General features: G+C 42.7%; 1 protein-coding gene across 1 annotated transcript in view; it reads right to left on the minus strand.

Annotated features, from left to right (window-relative positions):
- Window positions 1-21,818, minus strand: part of TEAD1 (TEA domain transcription factor 1) — a 106,917-nt gene that overhangs the window by 37,251 nt on the left and 47,848 nt on the right. The window contains exons 2-3 of the mRNA XM_059825672.1: window positions 11,323-11,387; window positions 8,513-8,575 (exon numbers count right to left, since the gene is read on the minus strand). Coding sequence (XP_059681655.1) covers window positions 8,513-8,575; window positions 11,323-11,387 — 128 coding nt within the window. The remainder of the gene's footprint in view (window positions 1-8,512; window positions 8,576-11,322; window positions 11,388-21,818) is intronic.

A 21,818-nucleotide genomic window follows, 5' to 3' on the forward strand; every position in this document is an offset into this window, starting at 1 on the left:
CATTAAAAGGAAAAAAAAAAGGATAAAAAACTAACAACAGAACACTTGGGGAAAATAATCCCCTCCTCCCTGTGTGAAAGCCGCAGATACTGAATGAAGGGGGCTGTTGCTGAGCTTGTTTCCCTGAGCTGTGGAAGGAGCCCCTGCGGGTGCCTCTGTGGGACGCAGCCCGGGAGAGCCGCAGGTGGAGCAGGGGAGTAGCTGCTCCAGCAGCGTCTCCGCTCTGCACCTTGCAGGATGCGAGCCTGAAGTGCAATCTGCTGCGGTGCTGCCTGCAGCAGCATTAACACCTGCAGACTCACCTGTACTGCCTCCTGCACAGCGCTGCCAGACGCTGCTTTCTGACCTGTCCAAGCCTCAGGGCCGCCTTGCTGCCGCTGACAGTGCCTCTACAGAGCAGCTTCCAGAGGCAGGGGGACATGCTATCCATCAGCGCGTGAACAAAACGTGGTTGTTTCTCCAACTTGCAGCTTTCCCATATAACCAGGACCAATTCATTAGGTAAGAGCTGGAAGTCAGCTCTGGCTCTGCTGGCTACTGGCACTCACCTCTGCCTGCCCCAGGGTAGGAAGGTGTGCACAGGAGGTTTGTGCATGGCATGTTTTACTGGCTGCATTTGGGTGTCTGCAGACCACTGGGCTGAAAAATGCTTTGGTGGGTGTTAAGAGGTAGCAGTATCCTGAGATTCACACAGCCCTCCAGAAAGCTGACCCCTCTACCCTCCTGCACAGTAAGAAGGACCCTCCATCATGAGAACATGAAAATGAGGAGATGTCCTTAAGCAATATGGAGATGCTAGCCCCACCAGACTTTTCTGTTCCTTTTTCCCCCTTTTTTTGTTAGGTGAGCTGGCTTGGCCAAACCAGGCAAGTCTCACCCACAGTCAGCTGACTCATAACAAAACCAAACATACAGGGATGGATATCCTGTGTATGAAGTGCACGATTCAAGACACATGTATGCCTCTGGGTCCTAGTAACCTCCAAAAGTACATGACTACCTTGTTATTCTCCATAACTGCTGCGGCACTACAGCTTCCTCCTGCAACCAGCCACGCCAGTGCCACCACATGAAGGTGTAGGAGTGCCCAAACTCATACTGTTCTGCTGCTATAATGGCCTTACTATTAGGTGGATCTAAACTAAAGGAGAATTCAAAAGTAAAAGCTTTGTTAGGGATATAGAAGTCCATATCTGGGAGTTGCATGAGCCCAGGGCAAATTACGTATCTATGACATAGTTCATCTTGCCTCGCTTTAGCCATCTGAAGTTTCCAGTCTAAGGCAGATGGCTAACCTCCTGCTGTTGTTAGCACAGTAAGGACCTACATTGTATTTCTTCCTTACCAGGCATCAAAACCAACTGGAGTGCATTACTTTCTGTAATGTTATCACTGTCCAAGGACTAGAATAGGAGCCTGGACACCCAATTTCTACATGGCTACAGTTACGGCAGGTAAATCCCACCATAACAGATGAACTAAAGAAAAATTTTAGAAAATTTACACTTCCTTCAAGACCTTCTGTTCACAGAAGCAGGAACACTGAGACTGTCCTGTCTGATGATCTGTAATTTTAGGAACAGTGACAGGGACTTTTGGAGGGAGAAAACATCTTTTGTTTCATGACATGAGAAGGGATGTGACTTCCTTCTTGCCAATTGCTGCTTTTCACCCCAGAATGTTCCACATTTTGTGGTGGCCATTCATCTCATCCTCTTTGACTCTACTACATTTTCAGGAGGATGGAGAGAAAGCAAAAATATGTAAGATGACAGCTCAGAAATCCAGCCCTTGCAATAGGGCTAGTCTTGAAGAGTTTCAATGACTCCTACAAAGTTTCCCAATGGTGACAAATCTGCCAGTTCCACTGGACATCAACTGACTCAGGCCAACGGCACAGATCAACGGGAAGTTTCACCTTTTGTAGGCTTAGGAACCTCTGCATAGTTGGAAGGTCAGTTTTTCTCAAAGTAACTGTAACTTCCCATTCAAACATTAAAGAAATAAAATTCAAAATCAAATACAAATACATAAGAGGTCCTGACTTCCATTGGCAAAAAAAGCACCTTCAGCTCTAGGAACGTTTTTGAGAACTGTAAGGTGGTGGCCTATGCTTGTATAATCAGGCAGACTTCATAGTCTTAAAAAACAAATGGGAAAACTACATTTTAAAGCTGTTAGATTGAAATATTAGCCTGTCTGCTACTTAACAAAACAAGTATATGTTGGTGTTTTTTTACACTGCAATGAGAGTGCTCGTAACCAGGGGGGAATGAGTCTTTCTACCTATCACTGCAACGTGGCCGCTTCTGGGATGAAACTTGGTAACTGATTAATAACGCACAATGGTATTACATCACAATTTAGGCAGCAAGAGAAGTAATATACCCAATTAAAACGGCAGGGGTAATTTAAACAGGCAGATTACAGTAATTACCCAGGTTGGAATTTGGCCAGGACAAATGGGTTAACACCCCTACTCTAAACAGGAACGTTGTGGGATTTTTAATGACTGCAAACAGTTAAGACTTTGATTTCCTATCTTGTCCAAGACAGAAAGGGTTTGGTTTTGCTCTCACTTGTGCTGCTGTGTAAAGCTGGAATAAATCCTTTCGGGTCAATGCGGTTTACACTGATGTACATAAAATAAAAGTTTGGCCCAGTGTGCTGCAGAGTCCCGTGCTGAGGTTCAGCAGAAGCTTGCAGGGACAGTATCTCCTACTGAATCATTAAATCCTGCTGGAGCTTAAGGTATTCCTTGGATAGGTCCCATGTGGCCCTGACCTGGCTTGACCCTGCTTAATTTACGAGCTCTGATGAGATTGCTGCTGCCCAGGAATGACACTGTAGTAAGTAACAAAATGCACTCTTAGACTGCTGCCTTCCTCTCCCCTTATGAAAGTCTTCTATGCTGTGGTACGTAATTAGTAATGAATGTTACCGAGGTGGATTTAGAGTACGATCAGTGGAAATCTGGTCTAGTTCCACTAAACCCCTAAAATGTCATCACTGTAATGGAGATCAGGATCTGCCTCATGTTTTAGCCAACTCCTTCTGGCTGCAGTAGCAAACACTTTGTTTCTGGAAGGTGTAAGCGCTAAGAATCTAATGCAAGGAGCCTATGTAACTTTTAATGAATCAGGCCCTTGAGGTTTACTTTTCACCCATTAGTTTTGGAATGCAAAATACATAGTTAAATTAGATAATAATAATTCCCCAGTATCATCCAATTATACATCTTAATATCTATAAAAGCCCCACATGAAACAAGAGTTCTACATGACAAGCACAAAAGGATTTGTGCTTGACTCTCTTTTAATCCAACATAAACAGAATAATAATTCAATCAATCAGTTCAAATGAGTTCTACAGCAAAAAATAAAAACTGTTATCCTAGAATGATAAATGGGGCTTTGACTATCATGTTATCTATGACTTTGGGAAAAAAAAATCTAAGACAGTATGAGGAAAAGTAAGCACAACAGAACACAGTATTAATTCAAGAAGCCCTGAAACCTGTACCAATATTTAAAATACAAAACTTTTCTTGTAAGGAAAAAAAAAAAGGACATAAGAGAAGAAACAACAATTTGCTCACAAAACGGGTATAAATGGGTATTACAGTAACACTAGCATAAAATAGACTCCTAATAAGCAATTTTGCAGATGTTATTTCTGCTCAGATCTCGTACTGATTCAAATAACCTTTGCAATAATTAGCTGTAGCTCAAAAAAGATAAACAAATCATGAAAATATACAATTGTTCTGGACAAAAGATAGAGAGCACTTCAGTGTTTCTAACCCTGATCTCCAATTTGCTTATTATTAGAGAAGACAGGAGTAAATACAAAAGCTGGCTATTTCAGCCAGGCAATAGCTAATGCCAAGAAGAGAATGCGCATTCAAAGCTGTCCCAACTTGCTGCCTAATGAGTAGCAATTAATCCATCTTATTGTATTTCAAAATGCTGAAGACTCCATTCACATCAAAGGGAATTTTTCAAGGCTTTTATCATTGTTCATTTAAAAAGTATAGAGCTATCTTTAGCATTTTATAATTGACAACAATATTTTCTTTTTATCCCTCAATGCAAAATGTAGAATAATGAATTTTAAAACATGTAATACATGTGAACTGTAGGCATTTTAATGTTTCTTTTTGTCTCTGCCTAATTAATCTTGCACTAGGAAAAAATATCCGAAATATCTGAATGTCTAAGATAGATGTATATCCTGCTGTGAAGACCTTTACTCTCTATTTATGCACAATTTCCAATGTATCTTTTCTCCTGAATGGACAGAGGTGATTTTGGCTCCCTGTCAGTGCAAAGGTGGGAAATGTTGCAACCTAACACTATGGACTGTTGTATTTGACACGGAAATACAACATTAGAGCGTAAAAAATCTGCTTTGCCTCCTCCAGTCTCTGCATGAAAGGAATTATCATGAAGAAGAGCTGCCTTTCAGAACTGTCTCCAAGGACGGCTTTATCTCAACTCAGCCTCTATTCCCATTTTCATGAGACGAAATTTCTCTGACATCAGGAAGACTTTAATAACCTCAGAAAATTAAGATTAAAATCTCCAAAATAGGAGTATTTTCCTTCTGTAAAATGAATTAAAATGTACAACATCCCTCGAAGGGCTGATGGGACATTCTCTACTGGTGGTCTTGAAATGCAGCAATAGCATTACGCGTGAAACTTCTCTTTCTTGCAGGCTAAGGATCCATCTGTCCAGAGCGACTGTAGGCTCTTATCATCAAAGAAATGGGACTTTGCTGGACCAAGCAGACTTTATGGCACGCAAGTGAGGTTTCAATCTATTAGGTAAGCTTCAGTGACAATCTATCCAATGCCATGGGTGCAGATAGCTCTGAAATCCTTCCATCCGTTTGGATTTTTGCAGAAGATAAACACAGGAAGATTCAGCCAAGTCCTCTCCTCATCATGAGCAGGATACAGACCAAGGCGAGACAGAAAGATCTCTTGGTACAAAATAAACTCAGCAGGTACTAGGGGAACAAGAGTTATTTGTTATACCCTTCATCAAAGTAAGAGACCAGGAACTGAGGTCAACGGGACAGATCAGCCACTTCCCGAAAGATTGGTAAGAAATGGCGTTATGAAGAAAACCGCTAGCAACAGATGTCAGCTGGGGGACAAGAGCCTCTGTGCTGTCCCCCTGCAATCCTCAAGTGCCTGCCTGTGATTGTTTCAGCTAGAGCAGCGCTGGCACACAGGGAACGACCAGCTTCTCCGCAATACCCTGCGCCATGTATGCATGGGAGGTGCGCAGAGGGGACGTCTGGTGGCAAGAGGAAGACACACAGGAGATGGGGATAGCCTCGGGTCAGAGCTGACTGAACTCATAGCTATGGACTGGCATGAAGGATCTCTGCATTAATCCACAGAGTACTTGCCCCTCGTGCTGTAGGTAGGAAGCTTGACATCAGATGCATGTGATTTTTTTTAAGTAATAACTGCTGCCCTGGATGCCACCGACCACAGGTTTTACAGAGTAATTGCAAGTGCCAGCTCATTGTTAAAAAGGTGAGATTGGCCTGGGTGGGAGGAAGCAGTGCTTTCCTTGGCTATCTTCTTCTTCGTCACCCCTTCGCCAGTAAATGAGGGCAGCCCCCACTCCAGAAGAACGAGAGCCCATCATCTTCCTGAGGAGGTTGATGGGGAAGTCCAAGCTGCTGCCAAAATGGTCCCCATTGAAACAATGGGCACTGCAGATGCCAAAATGTATTCACTTTGTCTTACTTTCACATCAGTGATATCCTTCTCAGGCAGTTTTCAAAGGGCACTGGACCATACAGATGGTTCAATACCGGAATAATAAGAAAAACGGGCAGTAGCGCTAACAAAATGTCTGGAGCATCAAGGCTCCTTCTCAGGTCCAAAACCAGTGGCTTCTTCCACTTGTAGGGAGTAATTGCAGCTCCCCGGCAGAAAAAGCGAGGGCTTTCTTTCTCATAAAGGCAGCTCGCTTACGGCACCTTCTTGCATCAAAGTTTCATCTTTTCCATGTGGGGAGAAGGTCTGTGGGAGGCTGCAGCTTCTCTGGAAGAGACCTGTGCAAGAGGGCTGATGCCATGCCATGGCACCTCGTTCACTGAGACTAAGAGAGGCAAGAAAAAGGAGGGAGACGGGGAGAGCCTGGCTCCTCCGCCCTTTCTGGGCACCCCTTCGGCTGGAGGCCATGGAGGAATCACCAGGGTTGTGTCGGGGCTCCCGGGGGGGCTAAATCCTGGGGGCAGCATGAGTACCCGGGAGCAGGGGCAGGAGGAGCAGCCTGGGACCCACTGGCCAGCAAGACCCACTGGGGAAGGGCTGGGGCAGCTTTTGCCACCAGTGATGGCTGGAGGGCAGCAAGGCCAGGGCCCAAAAAACCTCTGTCACCAGTGTGCACTCTGTCCTCACCGTGTAGTCGCAGAGAGTTGAAGCAAACACCCCTGCAGAGCATCGGGAGTGCGGAGAGGGGAGACTCTTCCTGAAGCAATCAATTCCTTGCACCAAAATGGCGGCTCCCCCACTTTCTACTCAGAATCTGGAGGAGCTGCAACCCACTGAGGGGGGGGAACGGGCAGCAAGGCCCGAAGCCCTTACAAAATATTTTGTTGCCCTAACAGCTCTTTCCTTCTTCGTGTGACTGCTTAAAATGAAAAATTCCTCTGGATCTCTGTTTACTGCAAATGGCATCTAGGCTAGAGGTCTCAAATATTACTAGGGTTTAGCTAGCTTCTTTCTTCTTTGGAAAGCTTCAATAAAAATCAGACAGCAGGTGCAGTACTTAAAAATATTTTTTGTTTCACGAGTGTCTTTATATTTTAAGCTATTTTGGGCATTCGGAAAGGGAAGTATTTCAGAACAGCAAATCCAATATTTTTGTTAGGCTCCTAGGCCTGCATTTTGGTATCTAAGTGGGCTTCCTCTTTTTTGTAGCCCTGAGTGCTCACCAGTCCTATAAAACTCCCTGAGAGCTGCTGGTGCTGAGTGCCTCTGAAAGTAAGGCCACCTATTTACATACCTAATTTTAGGCATCAAGGATTGACAATTTAAGCTTAAAATGCTACATATCTCTGTATTATTGCACCCTCGGTTAAAAAGCAGTATGTTTAAGTTGTCTTAGTTGTTCTTTACGAACCCCAACTGCTCAGCCAGTGCAGCTAAAAAGCCAGCCACCAACAGCCATACAAGCTTGCCAGCATGCTGCCCACTGCGGACGAAAAACCCAGTGCTTCTGTCAAGGAGGCCTGTTACAAAGCCAGGCTGTTATTTATACGCTGCAGTTCCAAGATCGTGGTAAGCATCCGCAGTGCTCACCGCTTAGTATTGTGAAATTACTTTCTGAAACATTTTGCTTTTCAGCTAGAAGAAAAAAGTGATGTGTTGTCATCTGGAAAAAAAAAAAATTGACAAAAAGAAAAAAGGAGGGAAGTAAAAGATTTACAAGTTCCTTCGCTTCTTATTAAAAAGAAAAAAATCAACAGCAAAAACTGCAAAACCCCCTCTTCCACTTTTAAGTAATGTGAAAACAAAAAAAAAAAAGGGTCCCAAGATCTCCGCTGGAAAACTTGAAAAAACAAGCAATCCAAGAAACCCCTATTAAGCATTTCCAAGAGTTTCTTTTTAGCCTTAGAATATATTTTATGGAAACCAGGGAAAACGGGGACATGTGCAATTCATCACGTCAGATCAAGCAAACATACTTAATATTCCCTGAACAGGATTCTGACTGAGGCTCGCCAAAGATTCAATGTCAATATTTTACTTTAAAAAATAAAATTTCAGGGAATCTTGTAAATAGTACATAACTTGAGGTGATACTAGATTGTACTCTAGAAACACCTTATACTTAGAGAAATCTTGATAAGCTGTGCTCTCTGGCACTTGGAATAAATGATCTATTTTAAGTATTCTTGATAGCATTTCAAAAGCACAGACAAAAAACATTTGGGAATGGAAAACAATTACCCCAATTACCCCTCTGGAAAAAGAAAAAAAAAAAAAAAAGATCTACATAACTGCATAAAAACCCCGTGTATTTAAATATACTCCTAGCACTCAACTGTTAAAAAAAAAAAAAAAAATAGGCTAACGGGTTAAAAATCAGGTTTAGATGCTGAGCTGTTACAAAGAGTAGTTCACTTTGCATTTGGACAGTGTTAAAACAACGTTTTTAATGTGGATGCTAGTGCAGAAACCAGAGATTAAACACAAAGAGACACAGACAGCTACCACATGCAGGAAAACGAGTTTACAGGCACGGCAGCACCAGGCGCTCGCCCATCACCGCGGGGAGGAGAAAGGGACAGGCATAGCAACCACAAGCCCAAAAGCAGAAAAGCGCATACCTTCAGCTTGGAATGAAAATCACGAGATTTCCTTCTGGCAAGAACCTGAATGTGACTAGACACCTGCAGGGTAGGGGAAGGGAGGAAACAAAGGAAAAGCCTGTAACCATGGAGATGAAAAGCCCCCTACAACTGGGCAAGCCAAACGTACCTTAATGGCGGCTTGAATTTCTCGAACTTTCTTTCTTGCTAAGACCTGTATGTGACTAGACACCTACATTGTTCAGGTTTATAGGGGGAAAAAAAAACAACAAACAAAAGAAAAACAAAAAGCAAATCAAATTTAAAATGTCTATTTTTTTCTTTTAAAAAAATAACTTTTCTGAGGGGAGGAAGTTATTTGCATCTTCAGTAAGCTCTGCTGTTAAAGATACCACATTCCCAGCCAGATACCAAGCTCTTAGCACTGAGGCTTAACAATACAGGTCATCACTGCAGTGACTTGATTAAGGAAAAAAAAGATTAAAAAAAAAAAAGTGTAACCCACCAGGTTGTGCATTCAGCTACAAGATAGGAGGCACAGTTCGCAGTTGGACGCAGCCCACGTGCTTTGGTACCGATCCCATACGTGGCCAGGCCCTGCACTCTCGCAATGGGAACCGACAGCATTTCTACCCCATCTGCCAGGGATGCAGATGCCCACTCTGACCATTTGCCACTAGGCTCAAGACATAACTTGGCACCGAGAACTTTTATCCGTTATTTATTGTGTTCTGCAGCTCCAATGAGGAGCCCCAGGCTGCATTTTGACCCCACTGAAATGCTCTAAATTCTGGAACAAACGATAAAATACTGGCCCAACATAGGTCCCTGAACCTGTGCTGGCTTCCTCGGTAATCTCAGCATTAACATCTCACAAAACACTCCTGTAAGTGGGGACCAGTAACTTCACATCAGCTTGAATGATGTCCAGGTTTGACCCATCATCATTACATTTTAGTAAGAAATTTGTGTAAACCCAGTCCTGCACTAGACCAGTTATTCGTCAGAAGCTGTTGCCCATGCAGTGAAGGGCCCAGATTCACATTCCTGTTTACTCAGGCACATACTGAAATCCATGCTATTGATGATGAGGGTTTAATAATGCTGCCCAGCATCGCTCAGTTGTGCTCAGCATCCTACAGCCCTCTGTGGGAAGGTTTAAAACCTGCAGTGATGGTAAAAACCGCTAAAGACAAATCTCTTATTCTTATTTGACCCAGGGCATACCACATCAAGCGTTGTACATTTTTCCAACGTTAGTTACAATTCCTGTCTGGGAAAGAACAAAGCAAAAGAAAAGGAGAAACAAAGCTTGATTTCTTCCCTCTATAAGGCTATTCCATGACAATAGCACCAAAAAGCCTCTATTTTTAGTAGGGAGGCACATAGTAATGCATAAATGAGTACAGTCCCTGAAGGCCACCTTCAGAGACTTCTTCAGGAAGCAGCTTAGGAACCAGTTTGCAGTAATTCAGAGTTATACTATTGCTTACTAAGCAATTTTGTAGTCAAACACGTAGACCAAGTTTTCACACGTGTTCATTTGTTTTGCTTTCAGTGGGATATTAGTGGTGTTAAAGGTTATACAAGAAGCACAATCGTAATGTTTAATGGCTCAGTTGAAACTCAAAAGTAACGACAATCAAACTTTTCTAAACACTCAGTCTAAAGTGATTTATGAATCGCTAGAGAGGGATGTACAAGTATGGAGGCAGAACATCGCCATATGTAAGCTCTACAGCACACGCTGGCCAAGGATCTAGCCCGAAGGTCTGCATTTTGACTCCTGATGAGATTTTAAGATCCCAGCGTAACCCCTGACTACTGGAGCTCGCATGAGGATAGCAGGCAAGAACTTGGGACTTTGTCTTTTGTTTCAGGTTTCTGTGCCAATCTTTTGTTTGTTCCTTCTCCATGTGCTGCAGTTTCTCTCCTTTCTCATGTCTTTTTTCATCCCTTGTACATACGTTTTCTTCCTAACTGACAAAGGACACCACCCAGGGCAAAATATCACTCAGTCCAAAGTGCTTTAAATCCAAGCGCTGGCAGCAGGCCATCTTTGTGTGTGCTGACTCAGCATCACCCTTCCCTGCATTACAAAACACGCATCGCATGCAAGCGTACAAGCCTCTCTGCCTTCCCCTTCGTCACGCACATGGATGGGGAGAAGGGGAATCTCGCGCTTGACATTAGAGAAAGTGAGAGGACGCTGCAATTTGCGAAGCATTTTGAAACAGCACAAGGGTTTAGTAGCCACCGCATAAACTACACAGAATGAGTGACTTCTGCGAGGCTGCTGATCACCGTGAATATTATAAATTAAAGGATTTAGTCATATGAGATAAGTTAATGGTTATGTGATAATCATCTGAAAAAGACTTAAGACTGGTTAGATGTTTATTCTGACTCTTTGATGAATGAAATCTTACCGTGGTCACAGACCAGGAGCCTGAAGGCTCTTAGGCGATATTTTTTATTATTTTTTCATCCTGTAGCAAGTACTGCCTGTGAGCTGAGAGCATGATTAGGAACAGTCCTGCTAGGTAGTTTTTATTTATTTACTTCTCATATTCAGGGATCATAACCTCTATTATACAGGCGAACTGGCTGACTTTTAGAAGTTCCATTATTCACCATCTCAAAATAATTATTATATTCTGTAATTGTCCTTATAGAGAAATAAGGCACAATGCTTTATGCTTCTGCTTCAACTTTTGAATTTTTTTTTCCCAAATACAGGAGATAATAGCTTCATGTACGCATAGGTTAATAAAAAAATGCATCCTCAAACTGCCACTGAAATTATGCACAACATAAAAAAACAGAGTTTTAAATATTTTCTGAACAGCATGTATTTAATCTGAACAGTGAAGTCAATACATCATCTCATGAGAGCTGAAGCACAGACAGCCACTGCAGCCAAAAATGCCATGTTTCATCATTCACTGACATGCATACTTCTTCACTGGGTTATTTTACCTGCTTCCTGGTCCGTGTCTTCCCTGTTCTAAGTTTGATGTATCTGGCTATCAATTCATTCCTACCTGAAACAAAGAAAAATTCATTATAAGGGACAAGCAGCATCAAATCCATAAACAACATCAAAATACCCCATTTAAACATATGAGTTGCATGCATACGAGGCTTATGTTTTCTTACACCTACTCCACTTTTCCTTTGTAAATTATTTATCAGTATTTCTCATTGTTCATCAGTATTTCTCTTCCCTCTCCTTAACAGACATATCATGTTCCACATGAACTAGGTGCAGAGGGCTATGGGTTCAGTGTTTTCCCGCTGAAGTCCTGCAGCTGTTTGCAAGCAGAGAGGCACCTCCTTGGTCAGCGGTGGTGCCCAGGGCAATCTCTCACTGGAGAACCCCCCATCCCGGGAGCTGACACGAGGTCTGGGCTCCTCTGGTTTTGCTTCTGGCTGTGTCGGCTGGCGTTTGCCCCTCCCGGCCCACCTGGTGCCCTGCTGGGAGGAGCAGCTGCTCTTGAGAAGGTCGTGTGCCACCTGAGCCAAAGTGCCAGTCACCCAGATGTTATGGTTTTGCATCAGCTTTTCTCCAAGTTTTAATTCTACGAGGAGGACAGCAAAATCTATCCTTCCTGCCAGGAAGCACTCTGCCTCCTCCACTGACGGAAATCACTGTCCCAGTTCAGCAGGTTGTCAATCACAATCACACCCTTGACTCTACGCACAAGAATGGTCACCATGCGATGCCTAAGTTCCTGCTGCAGTGGGGCCGATCAACACGGTGGTTTGTTTTTTAGAGCTCTGTTTCTCTTGGAAATGTATAGTATTTCCAAGTTTCTAAAATGGCTACTTGACTCTTCTTCAGTCACACATTATGCTACTTAATACAAACTAACATTTTCTTTCCAAATAATTTCCTTCCTAAATATTGCTGACATGGAAGATAACACAGTTTTATGTGGTACCCTGTTTATTTTCACTGCATATTATGTTCCTTCTCCATAAGTTGTAATAACTTAAATATACTTGTTCAACAAGTCCTAAGTTATGGTGTTATTTGCATTCAGCATGGGGGATAAGCAGCCCGTGCGTAGAAAATGAGAAAACTGATTTAGCAGCAAGCTGAAAACGGGGAGGTTAAGAAAATAACTTGTCACCCACCAAGTTATTTTAAAGTGGATGAGTTCATAGATGGGGAGTGCAGAAAGTTATTATATCAGCCAGGGACTCAAACTCTTTTGGTTTAATTTTGTAGGGGAGAGACAGGGAAGTTTTGAAGTAGCATGCCTATGTCTGAAGGGTATTTTGTGGACTGCAAGATTGAACACAATTAGTCAAACTGGACCTTCATTTTCCCTTTTCCTTCTGTCTTCCCCTCTGAGCCCTATTTTACACCCTTTGTACCAACTGTCTCACAGCTACTGTCTCTTCCATGGCTTGTTTGCTAAATGGGTACTAGAATATGAAATATCAACATGCTTCAGAGTAGAGCTCTGTTTTCTCCAATTCCCTTTTTGGTTTGGTCTGGACTGTATGCCAGGTTTCCCGCAACGAGCCACTGTAATGGCGATGTGAGGTTTGTAACTCTTCAGCAAGTCTCTTCAGGACAAACTTCAAGAGGAAAATTTCATGCGAGCAAACAGTTACACAAACAAGCAACATTTTTGCACACAAATGAAGGATTTCCATATGCAAAAGGAGCAGCTAGTTACCTAATTTCACGCAGAGACCTTGTCTTTTGGCTGGACAGCAGTTCTGCAGCCTGTCATGCCCACAAGGTACTTGCCATTTGCAGTGGACAAGACCCTTTGTGCTCATGGGGTGAAACCAGGGAATGCTCAATCTCTGTATCTCTCTATTCTCATGTTCCTTCTCATCATCCAAACGGCTCACTTCAAGTATGGAGAATTAGTTTTCATAGTGGTGGCTGTCCTCCTATGTCCTTATGCTGTAGCAGCAGCTACCTCACAGTGACAGGACTGCAAATTCACTTGCAGGTGTTGGCATGGACGGAAATGGAGTTGCTCTACTTTTCATTAATATTAGATGGAAAAGTTCTACAGTAGAAAAAATATCATAAAGTTTGGGAAAAGGAACCCACAGAGAGGTCGAGAGCCTGAGGCCACAGCAATGAGAAGGGAGGGGAAAATGTATACAACAATGGCACATCATATTAAACGTGCTTTGGACAAGAGTTTTCCAAAGCCTTGTTGCTTGGTACTTTCTATGCCTCTGCAGTGTCTCTTTAATGAGTACTAGGCTAGCAGACAGTAAAGAGGTGCACAAAAATTAAAAGAAAAACAGGAAGATGCATTTCACCACCTGCCAATGGGGAGCCTGAAGGGGTGGTAGCCTGCAAGAGTAGCCCTCTGCGATCCGGTGAGATTCAGAGATCACCATAGTCCCGCAATCACCGGTATGAGAGGTGGTATGAACATTTTTATATTTCTAAATGCACATTTTGATATAATTGGGGGATGCCCCCCCTCAGAAAGTACCTTCTTTGCATATCCTTAAGTATGTGCATACATTAAGCACCCAGAATAGTTTTTTGGTACAAAAAGCATTATCAGGTTGTCCTTGTCAGCAGCCAGTGACTCTGCAAGGTCAATGACTCTATAAGGTGATGTAAAGGATGCGTTGCCATCTCTTGTCCCTCCATCTGTACTGAAGAGCTTTCAGATGCACAGTCACAGCACAGGTCACTCCAGCCAATCCTTGCCCATTAAGGCAATCCTATGCAGCCCTCAGCCATAGCTGAGAAAGGAAGAGTTAAACCTTCTCACGGTTTCGCAGTTTTCTTCCCAGTCAAGAGAGCTAAAAAACTATTTTTAAAGGAAAGCTCAGATTCCCAGGCAGCCACTTGACAGGAAAAGCAGCTTTATAAAAAACACCAAGCACTGAAAGTCTAGACTGTATTATTGAAAATACCAGTCAAGTGCTGTCTCCAGTTCAGCCCCAGTCCATCCATGAAGTGCTTCGGTTTGAATCAAGGAGGTGTTTCTCTAGCCGCTATCTAGCCCGGCAGAGGTATGACTAACAGGATTGTGGTTTTGTAAAGTGATCACTTCCCCTTAAGGTGAAGTCTAGCTGGAGCCTAGCTCAAGAAGAGTCAACAGGGTGGAATAATTTTACTTAACTTACAGGGAGGAGGAACTCTACAAGAAACCATACGAAGTGACCAAGGCAACAGCCCTATGTTTTCCTTACAGCCATGTTTTCAACACAGCAAAGAAACATGCACCAGGTTTAGCCAGAGCAGAAGATACTGTAGCCTTATTAGTCTCACTAAATATCTTCTGCCCAGCCACAATGATCTGAAAAGACATAACCTCTTTTTTGGACTACCAAAAAGCCATAAACACAAACATAAGCGCTGCCTGACATATACAAGATAGAGGTCTCCAACTAAAAGTTTACAGCTTTTATGTTATCTACCAAACACTGGTGCTCTTCTTTACCAACCCTGACAGATACTAACAGAAAAGATCTTATCTCCTGACCGACCAGGGCCCAGAGAGAGTTTTAAAGAAAAGAAAGCTGAATAATCCTAAAGACACCCTTTCCTGTTCTTGGGAATGAGAAGAGTCTGAAACAAAAGGAGGCTGAAGGAACTACTTTAATTGGCCATTAGAAACCTTAGGGTGAAAAATTGCTCATTAATAAATAGATCTGTTTTTCTCTAAAAAGAGTTCAGCTGTGGAAATACTTTCCATGCACTCTCTCCCTCACGCTCCCTGTCATATATATCTGGGAAATTGCCTGGCAGAAGAGAAGAGGTCATGTTTATGAACTGTAAACGTTCATCTCCTTCTTCTTGTCATCTGCTATGAGAGTCTCCTACTTTGAATGTTTTGGTTCAGGTATCAAAGAGAGGCGTGGGGAGGCGCCCAGTCAGATAAAACATCTTCATAGTACAGGAATCTTTTTCCAACAATCTGGAAAGGATCAGGAGAGGACCACAACGAATATTTTACATAGGCTTATTCCTGTGAGTTGTTTTTTTCCTTGTAAATTCAGGCTTTATCTGTCATGCCCTTCTGTATTGTCAGTGCAATGGCAAACTATAATTTCCCCTGGACTGATGCTGAGGAAGAGGCATTTTACACAATGGAACATCTTTTTTAATCATGGCAGGAAGTAAAAAGGGGGTTCAGCCAGAAAACGGTGCAGGTGCTAGCAAACCTGCGAGACTTTGTGGCGTGGCCCCTCCAGGGGAACGGCTGGGCCCCCAAGGCAGCCCTGCTCCTGCCAACTGGTGGGACACAGGCTCCCTCCACCTTCCCAAACTACTGCCCCGTTCTTGAGGAGCATCACCCTAAACAAGGGAGTGTGCGGTTATCCCGGACACCTCACAGGCAGCATGGAAGACTGACACTTTTGCTCTTGTTCAAAATAAGCAGAAGCAGCTGCAAAGTGGGAAGGCTCCCACCCGCCTCTCCCCGGGGAGGCAGTTGCTGCTCTAACAGAGGGCCCTTGTGCAGGGAAGCCTACCCCACTAATGTTATTTCCAAAAACAGCCTAAAGCAGCCGAGCATCATCCCCCACAAAGGTCTCCATGAGGCTCCCAGGTGCCACCCTTGGTGCTGAGTGTGGGTTTGGCCCCACTTGCCCAGCATAGGCAAGGCCCCCAAAGGTGAAAATCACCCCCTGGGTGAGGAGGATATAACCAGCAACCCCTTCATGGGCCAAAAATGGCACCACCACCTCTGCACAGGAGCCACCAGGCCACCACAGGCAGCTCTACCGGGACCTACATGAGCTGTGGACATGCTACCAGCCATGCCAGGTCCCTTTGCCGGGGTCCCGGTCACAGGTGTCGCTGCTCAAACCTGTTCCCTGCCACAGGGCAGCGAGCCGGTGCATCACGTCCCTGCGGAGCCGCCAGCCGCGTGGCGGGCGGGTGGGCGTCTTTATTTAGAACATTAATGACAAAAATTAAACCTCCGCCCTCCCAGCTCCCAGTAATAGGCACCACCCAAATGTGATAAAAATAGACAAATGTGGGAAATCAAGCCGGTTAGTGATTTGAAAATCAACAGCCAATTTTAAAAAGTTTTCATACTCAGCAAAATAATCCAAGTAATGACCAAGTAGAAAAGCCTATTCTCTTCAGATAATGGCGTACTATGAATTTCTCCAAATTCTACGAGACTGTCGCTTGAAGTAGGTATTTCACATCCTTAGCGCAAAGCCTGGGGACAGACCTGAACAAACATTCCATCTCCCAAGTCATGCTTATGGCTGTATTTTCACCATGGCAAAGCTTTTCAGCTGGTTTTGGTAAACTCCACTTCTGGTCGCCTCTGCTCAAAGCTGCTATGACAGCCTGCTGATAGCAAAGTGCCATACGTCTGCCCAGGGGCCAAATTTGGAGAGCTAGCGGGAATTTCGCTTGATGAGGAGCCTGCTGATGAGCTCGCTGCACCTCAGGCAAGCGCTCTCCTGGGACAGCCCCTGTGAGCAGCACCAAGCCCTTTGTCTCGCTGCTGAGCATGGGCTGGATCCAGATCCCACCCGACATCACAGGGGTCCGCGCACGGACATCATGGGTGGGGACAGGCTGGTTTGAACGTTTTCCTCAGTCAGAAGTTGGCCATGGGGTCCTCAGGCAGCTGGGCTCGCAGTCTGCGGAGGAAGAGCCGCTCCGCCGCAGCACTCAGCCCTGGCACCTTTCTGCTCCATTTTGCCGGCAGAATATCCGGCTTTGGAAGAGCTCGCCTAAAATTTGCCGGTGCTGCCTTCTGAAGATGCTTTAAAGCTAAATTGGCTAACAAAAAGCCTCTTGTAGATAAAAGAGCTCTGCAAGTCAACAACTGGCTAAGCAGTTTAAACCCCTAAGTAAGGCATCCTCTATTTAAACGTTATAGGCAAATCTAATTTAAGCTTTTAAAAATATTATGGGCAGGTGTTTAAGTCATCCGCACACTGGGTTTTGCGAGGGCTTCGGAGGGGGCTGGGTGGTGCTTCCCAGGCGGGCAGCATTTTGTTCAGACAAGCTTTCTGCAGAAGGCCACGTGACATAGGCCAAATAAACAGCATCTGGGGATTTTCAATTACAGACCTTCACCCAGCATGCCTGCACTGTAATCTCTACCAGATGAGGCTCAGGCCTCACTATTTTCAATAATTCACACACTGTGTACACATAACATGACAATAAGGGCATTCATGCAACCGCCTGATTCGCACATCAAAGCTCCCAAATGGCCAGCTGTAAGCATGCTTACTGCTGAATAATTCATTCTTTTCACAGGCTTGAAAAAACGCTCAGCGGGAGTTGGCAAGCTTGTGTTCTTTCCTGTGTGGTATGCTAAACTCAAATTTTGAAAGAGGTACAGCCCCACTAAAAAGAGTCAGAGATCCAACTATTTAAATGTGCATTTGCGAGCTTTCAGATGGCTGCTTACAAAAAAAAAAAAAAAAGAAAAAGAAACGCTACATTTCCAAGTGGGTAGCAGAGATAAGATGAAATAGCCTACATGTTTTCTGGGGCGGGTGTTTAATAGAAATAAAACAATAAAACTGTTTTCCAGATGGTAAAATATTTTTTACACATATTATTCCTTGCTAAATATCTTAGATATACCAGAGGCATAATAGCTAACAAGTTCAGCAAACTTGAAATTTCCACATACTTACCATAAATTTTCTACTATATGGCAAAAAGGGTTTTAGTTAAGATTAACACGTATGAAAAAGGCAAAAACAGAAACACCCGAGCTAATTCTGTAATTCTTATTTACTGTTCTCACAGATACGGGTTGACTACTAATTTCTAGATGATATTTTAACAACTCCAAATTTACAGCTGTGACTCTGAACATTTAGCTTGCAACCACTGAGTGTTCCAGATTTTGAAAATACTTTGGCTTTACACAACAGAAGCATCATTTCGTCAAGAAAAAAAAAAGGAGGGGAGAAAAAAGAAGGGTATGCTTCATAATATCAAGTTTTCTTGACTGTCAATCAATGCCAGAACCAGCAGGATCAACTAGTCGTGACCTCTCCTTAGAGCAAACACATGCTGCTTACCAGCTGTGGACTGTGTTTTTTACACCCTTTTCTCTATCATTCAGAATGGCTTCCTCCTAATCACAATAATCCCAAAAGTGCTAAAACATATCAATCGTCCTTTAAGCCCTGCCTACAAAAGGCCAGCCGTCCGGCCTTTATGGGCTTGTCCAACAGCAGCTGATACTTCATTCAACTACAAATCCAATTTAGCAGTTACAAGAGGTTTAGCATCACTGGAAAAATATTGGTGTTGATCCTGCACTCCTAAGTCAGCAAATATTCCTTTTCCATATTGTTAAGCTTTTCTGCCATATTTACACTTCTGCTGGATTTCCCTGAATGACTTCAACAACAGCATTTAACCTCTGAACTGGTAATATTTACAGCTGATCAAACAGCGATTTTTAAAATATGTTTACCACAATTACAGAAACATAAGCCTCTTTGTATTCCAACTGTTACGATTCTGAAAAAAACCTCAACCAACAACCCTAAAAACAAACACAGCCATTTCATTCAAAACCATAGAGCACACTTCATGTAGTAGTTATGCAGGATGTTATTTATTATAGCCCTTTGGGCAAGTTCATAGCAATTCTTTCACTTATGTATTTTTAATTGCCAAGTGAGCCAATGCAAACGCTCCCTTGATCCCCCTCCACTTTTTTAAATTTTTCTTTTTTTCCTCTTTAAGCAGCAGTATATGTAATGCCTTAAGTAAAGATGGGAGACCCTGCCTAGGGAGTTTACTATTCCCTAGCCCAAATCTGCAAATCTGTGGGACCACTGACTTTAGGCAGCCTTTAATAATAGGAATACAGAGCAGGAGATAACTCCTCCAGCCCTGTGGAAGAGAATGGGAGCTGCTTTTCACTTGCTTTGTATCGAAAATAATCAGCCTCAAACCTGCATCAAGCACAGGATTTCCATCTCTCTGCACGGGCACTTGCCGGAGTGCCGGGGCTGCCCAGCTCACCCGCAGCCAAGGATGCAGCCAAGTCCCCACCATCCCCCAGGTAATGGGCTGGGGGCAAAAAAACCCCTAAGTGTCATAGACCTGCTGGAGCTTGTTGCTTAACTCTGCACCAAGTCCTTCTAGAGCCAAGGCTCTGGCTCTGAATTTAGGTAGGGACCACGTACAAAAGTGGCCATCCCAGGACAGGACCCGGAGGAGACAAAGACTGCAGGGTCCCTAAAATGGCTTATAAGGGCTGCCTGAGTGGTGTGTGTGTATGCAGACACACACACACACACAAGATTACAATAAGCCACTTAAGTATTATTATACACAAATTAACTGCTTGCAAAGTGTACTGTAACTGGGTTGCCCAAGAGGACAGGGAAAAGAAAAGATCTAAGAAACAAAATAACCAAAATAATCCCTTTGGATGCTAATGAGCAAACAATTACAATGACTCATTGAAGTTATATCATAATGATACTTCCAAAGAAAAGAACTTTTTGTGTATTGTATTAAAAACAACAACAATAAAATGATCCCAGATTGAAGCAATACCACAATTTAATTTATACAGCAAAAGGGAAATGACCTAATAGTAGCATGGAAAGATATTCTCCTCATGTCAAGTCTTAACCTTTTGGTTTTTATCCCAGCTTCAGTTGTAAAGAAACAACAAAAAAGACCCATAGACACATCTGGTTCAAAAGTCTTCATTGACACTAATGCAATGCATTGGATTCTGTTTGGCAGCTCTTCATACTGGGAAATATTCCACATAAGCAATGTTTATTAATTTTCTTCTTCTGAGTTTTTAAAAACACAGACAGAACATATTTCAAAGAGAGAGAAGAGTGATCCAGAGATCTCTCTGAATATTCATTAATTAATATTTTGTCAGTGTCAGTTGTCTCAACAAAAGAAGGTTTTATAATTTACTCTAAGCCCCATTTACTTAAAATTTAAATGTTACAAAAATACATGGAAATTTTTGCTCCCTTGTAATTATATTATTTTCTACTTACTATAAACTGTATTTTACTGCAACCAAAAATGCAATTCAAAACAAACAGCAATTTTTAGGCTTCAGAATATACAAAGAAATCCCCATAGGAAAAAAAATCCCCAAAATTGACCTTTGTCATCTCTCTGGATCAGCTACAGATCTTTAGTAGATTATACAAAAACCTAGATGTCCTTAATCTGACATTCTTTTTTTTTCCCCCTGCTATGATAGGAACTCTTAGTAACCTATCTGTGAAGACCCCGTGTGACTTCCATGTGTGTATGTAATTGCTGTGTTGTTTTCCAAGGTAGTTGAAATTTTTCCGCAATATGAGCAGTTCAGAAAGAAGAGTCTTACCCAACGCTACTGACAGAAAGTCCAATTTGGACAGGAATCCTTCAAATACACAGACAATGGGCTGGCTGACCTGTCGTGCATGATGGATGAGTTAAGGGGATTAAAACCACTATTTGCATTAGAATAGATAAAAATTAGCAAAATAGAATTTCTCTGTAGGTGGCTTCAGTTCTGTTTGTTCTCTTAGGCAAAATGAAGTTCATTTTTAAAGGAATTACAATTGTTTAAGTAACGCTTATTTGCAGAGGAGAAATTTTGGATGCTGGTTTGCTTTCTGTTGTTTATTCTTTAAGAAATCCACTTTAACTATCTCGACAACAGTATCCTTTTTCCCCCCATGTTTAATATTAAAACATTACACAAGTACAATGTTCTAACCGCTTTAAACTGTATGTATATCTTAATGCTTACATGTTTCTAAGCTGCATATACGCAAAAAAGTATTTTGACTTCAGAGAGAGATGATCAAAAAGACCAAAAAATTACTTTAAATTGTGTATTGATGCTTCACTGAGGTTCTGAATACGAGCCTGTGACTCAAAAATTGTAAGAGGCAGATGCTTGAAATACTGCATGTTTCTTCTGACTAGATTCATATTGCACACTGATGGTACTTAAAAGACTCAGAAATGGCTGCAGAAAGTAACATAATGAAAGACTCGCCTTACAGAATAGCATTATATTGTTTATACAATATAACTTTGAAAGAAATGTGTATGAACAAGCCGGTGCACACAAGTAGGCAAACAGATGTAGGAACTCCAGAAACATCCATGGACCATCTCCCCTCACTTCTGCAGAGAACAACCAAGATTTGTCTGTCAAACACGAGTTGTAAAAGTAATGGAGGTCCCCCTCTTTGTAAGGCTCACACATCCAATTTGCAGACAGCAAGCAGCCTCCAGAAAATCCAGCACATTTTTAAAAACATGTCTGTGTACATGTCTGTGTACTGCCAAATGTTTTTGAACTCCTCGCCCGTTTTAATGGTGGACTGCAGTCAAACTGGTGATATATTCCACTACACCCTATAGCAGCATTAATGGAGAGCAAAGCTGAGGCATTAAGGAGGTAAATTTTTTCCACTGATGACATTACAAATGGGAAAAGCTGTGACATGATTTCTCAACTCAGCATTTACTATAATGAGATTTTAAG

Source organism: Gavia stellata, chromosome 17 (assembly GCF_030936135.1).
Source record: "Gavia stellata isolate bGavSte3 chromosome 17, bGavSte3.hap2, whole genome shotgun sequence".
In the NCBI taxonomy this organism is placed as follows: Eukaryota; Metazoa; Chordata; class Aves; order Gaviiformes; family Gaviidae; genus Gavia; species Gavia stellata.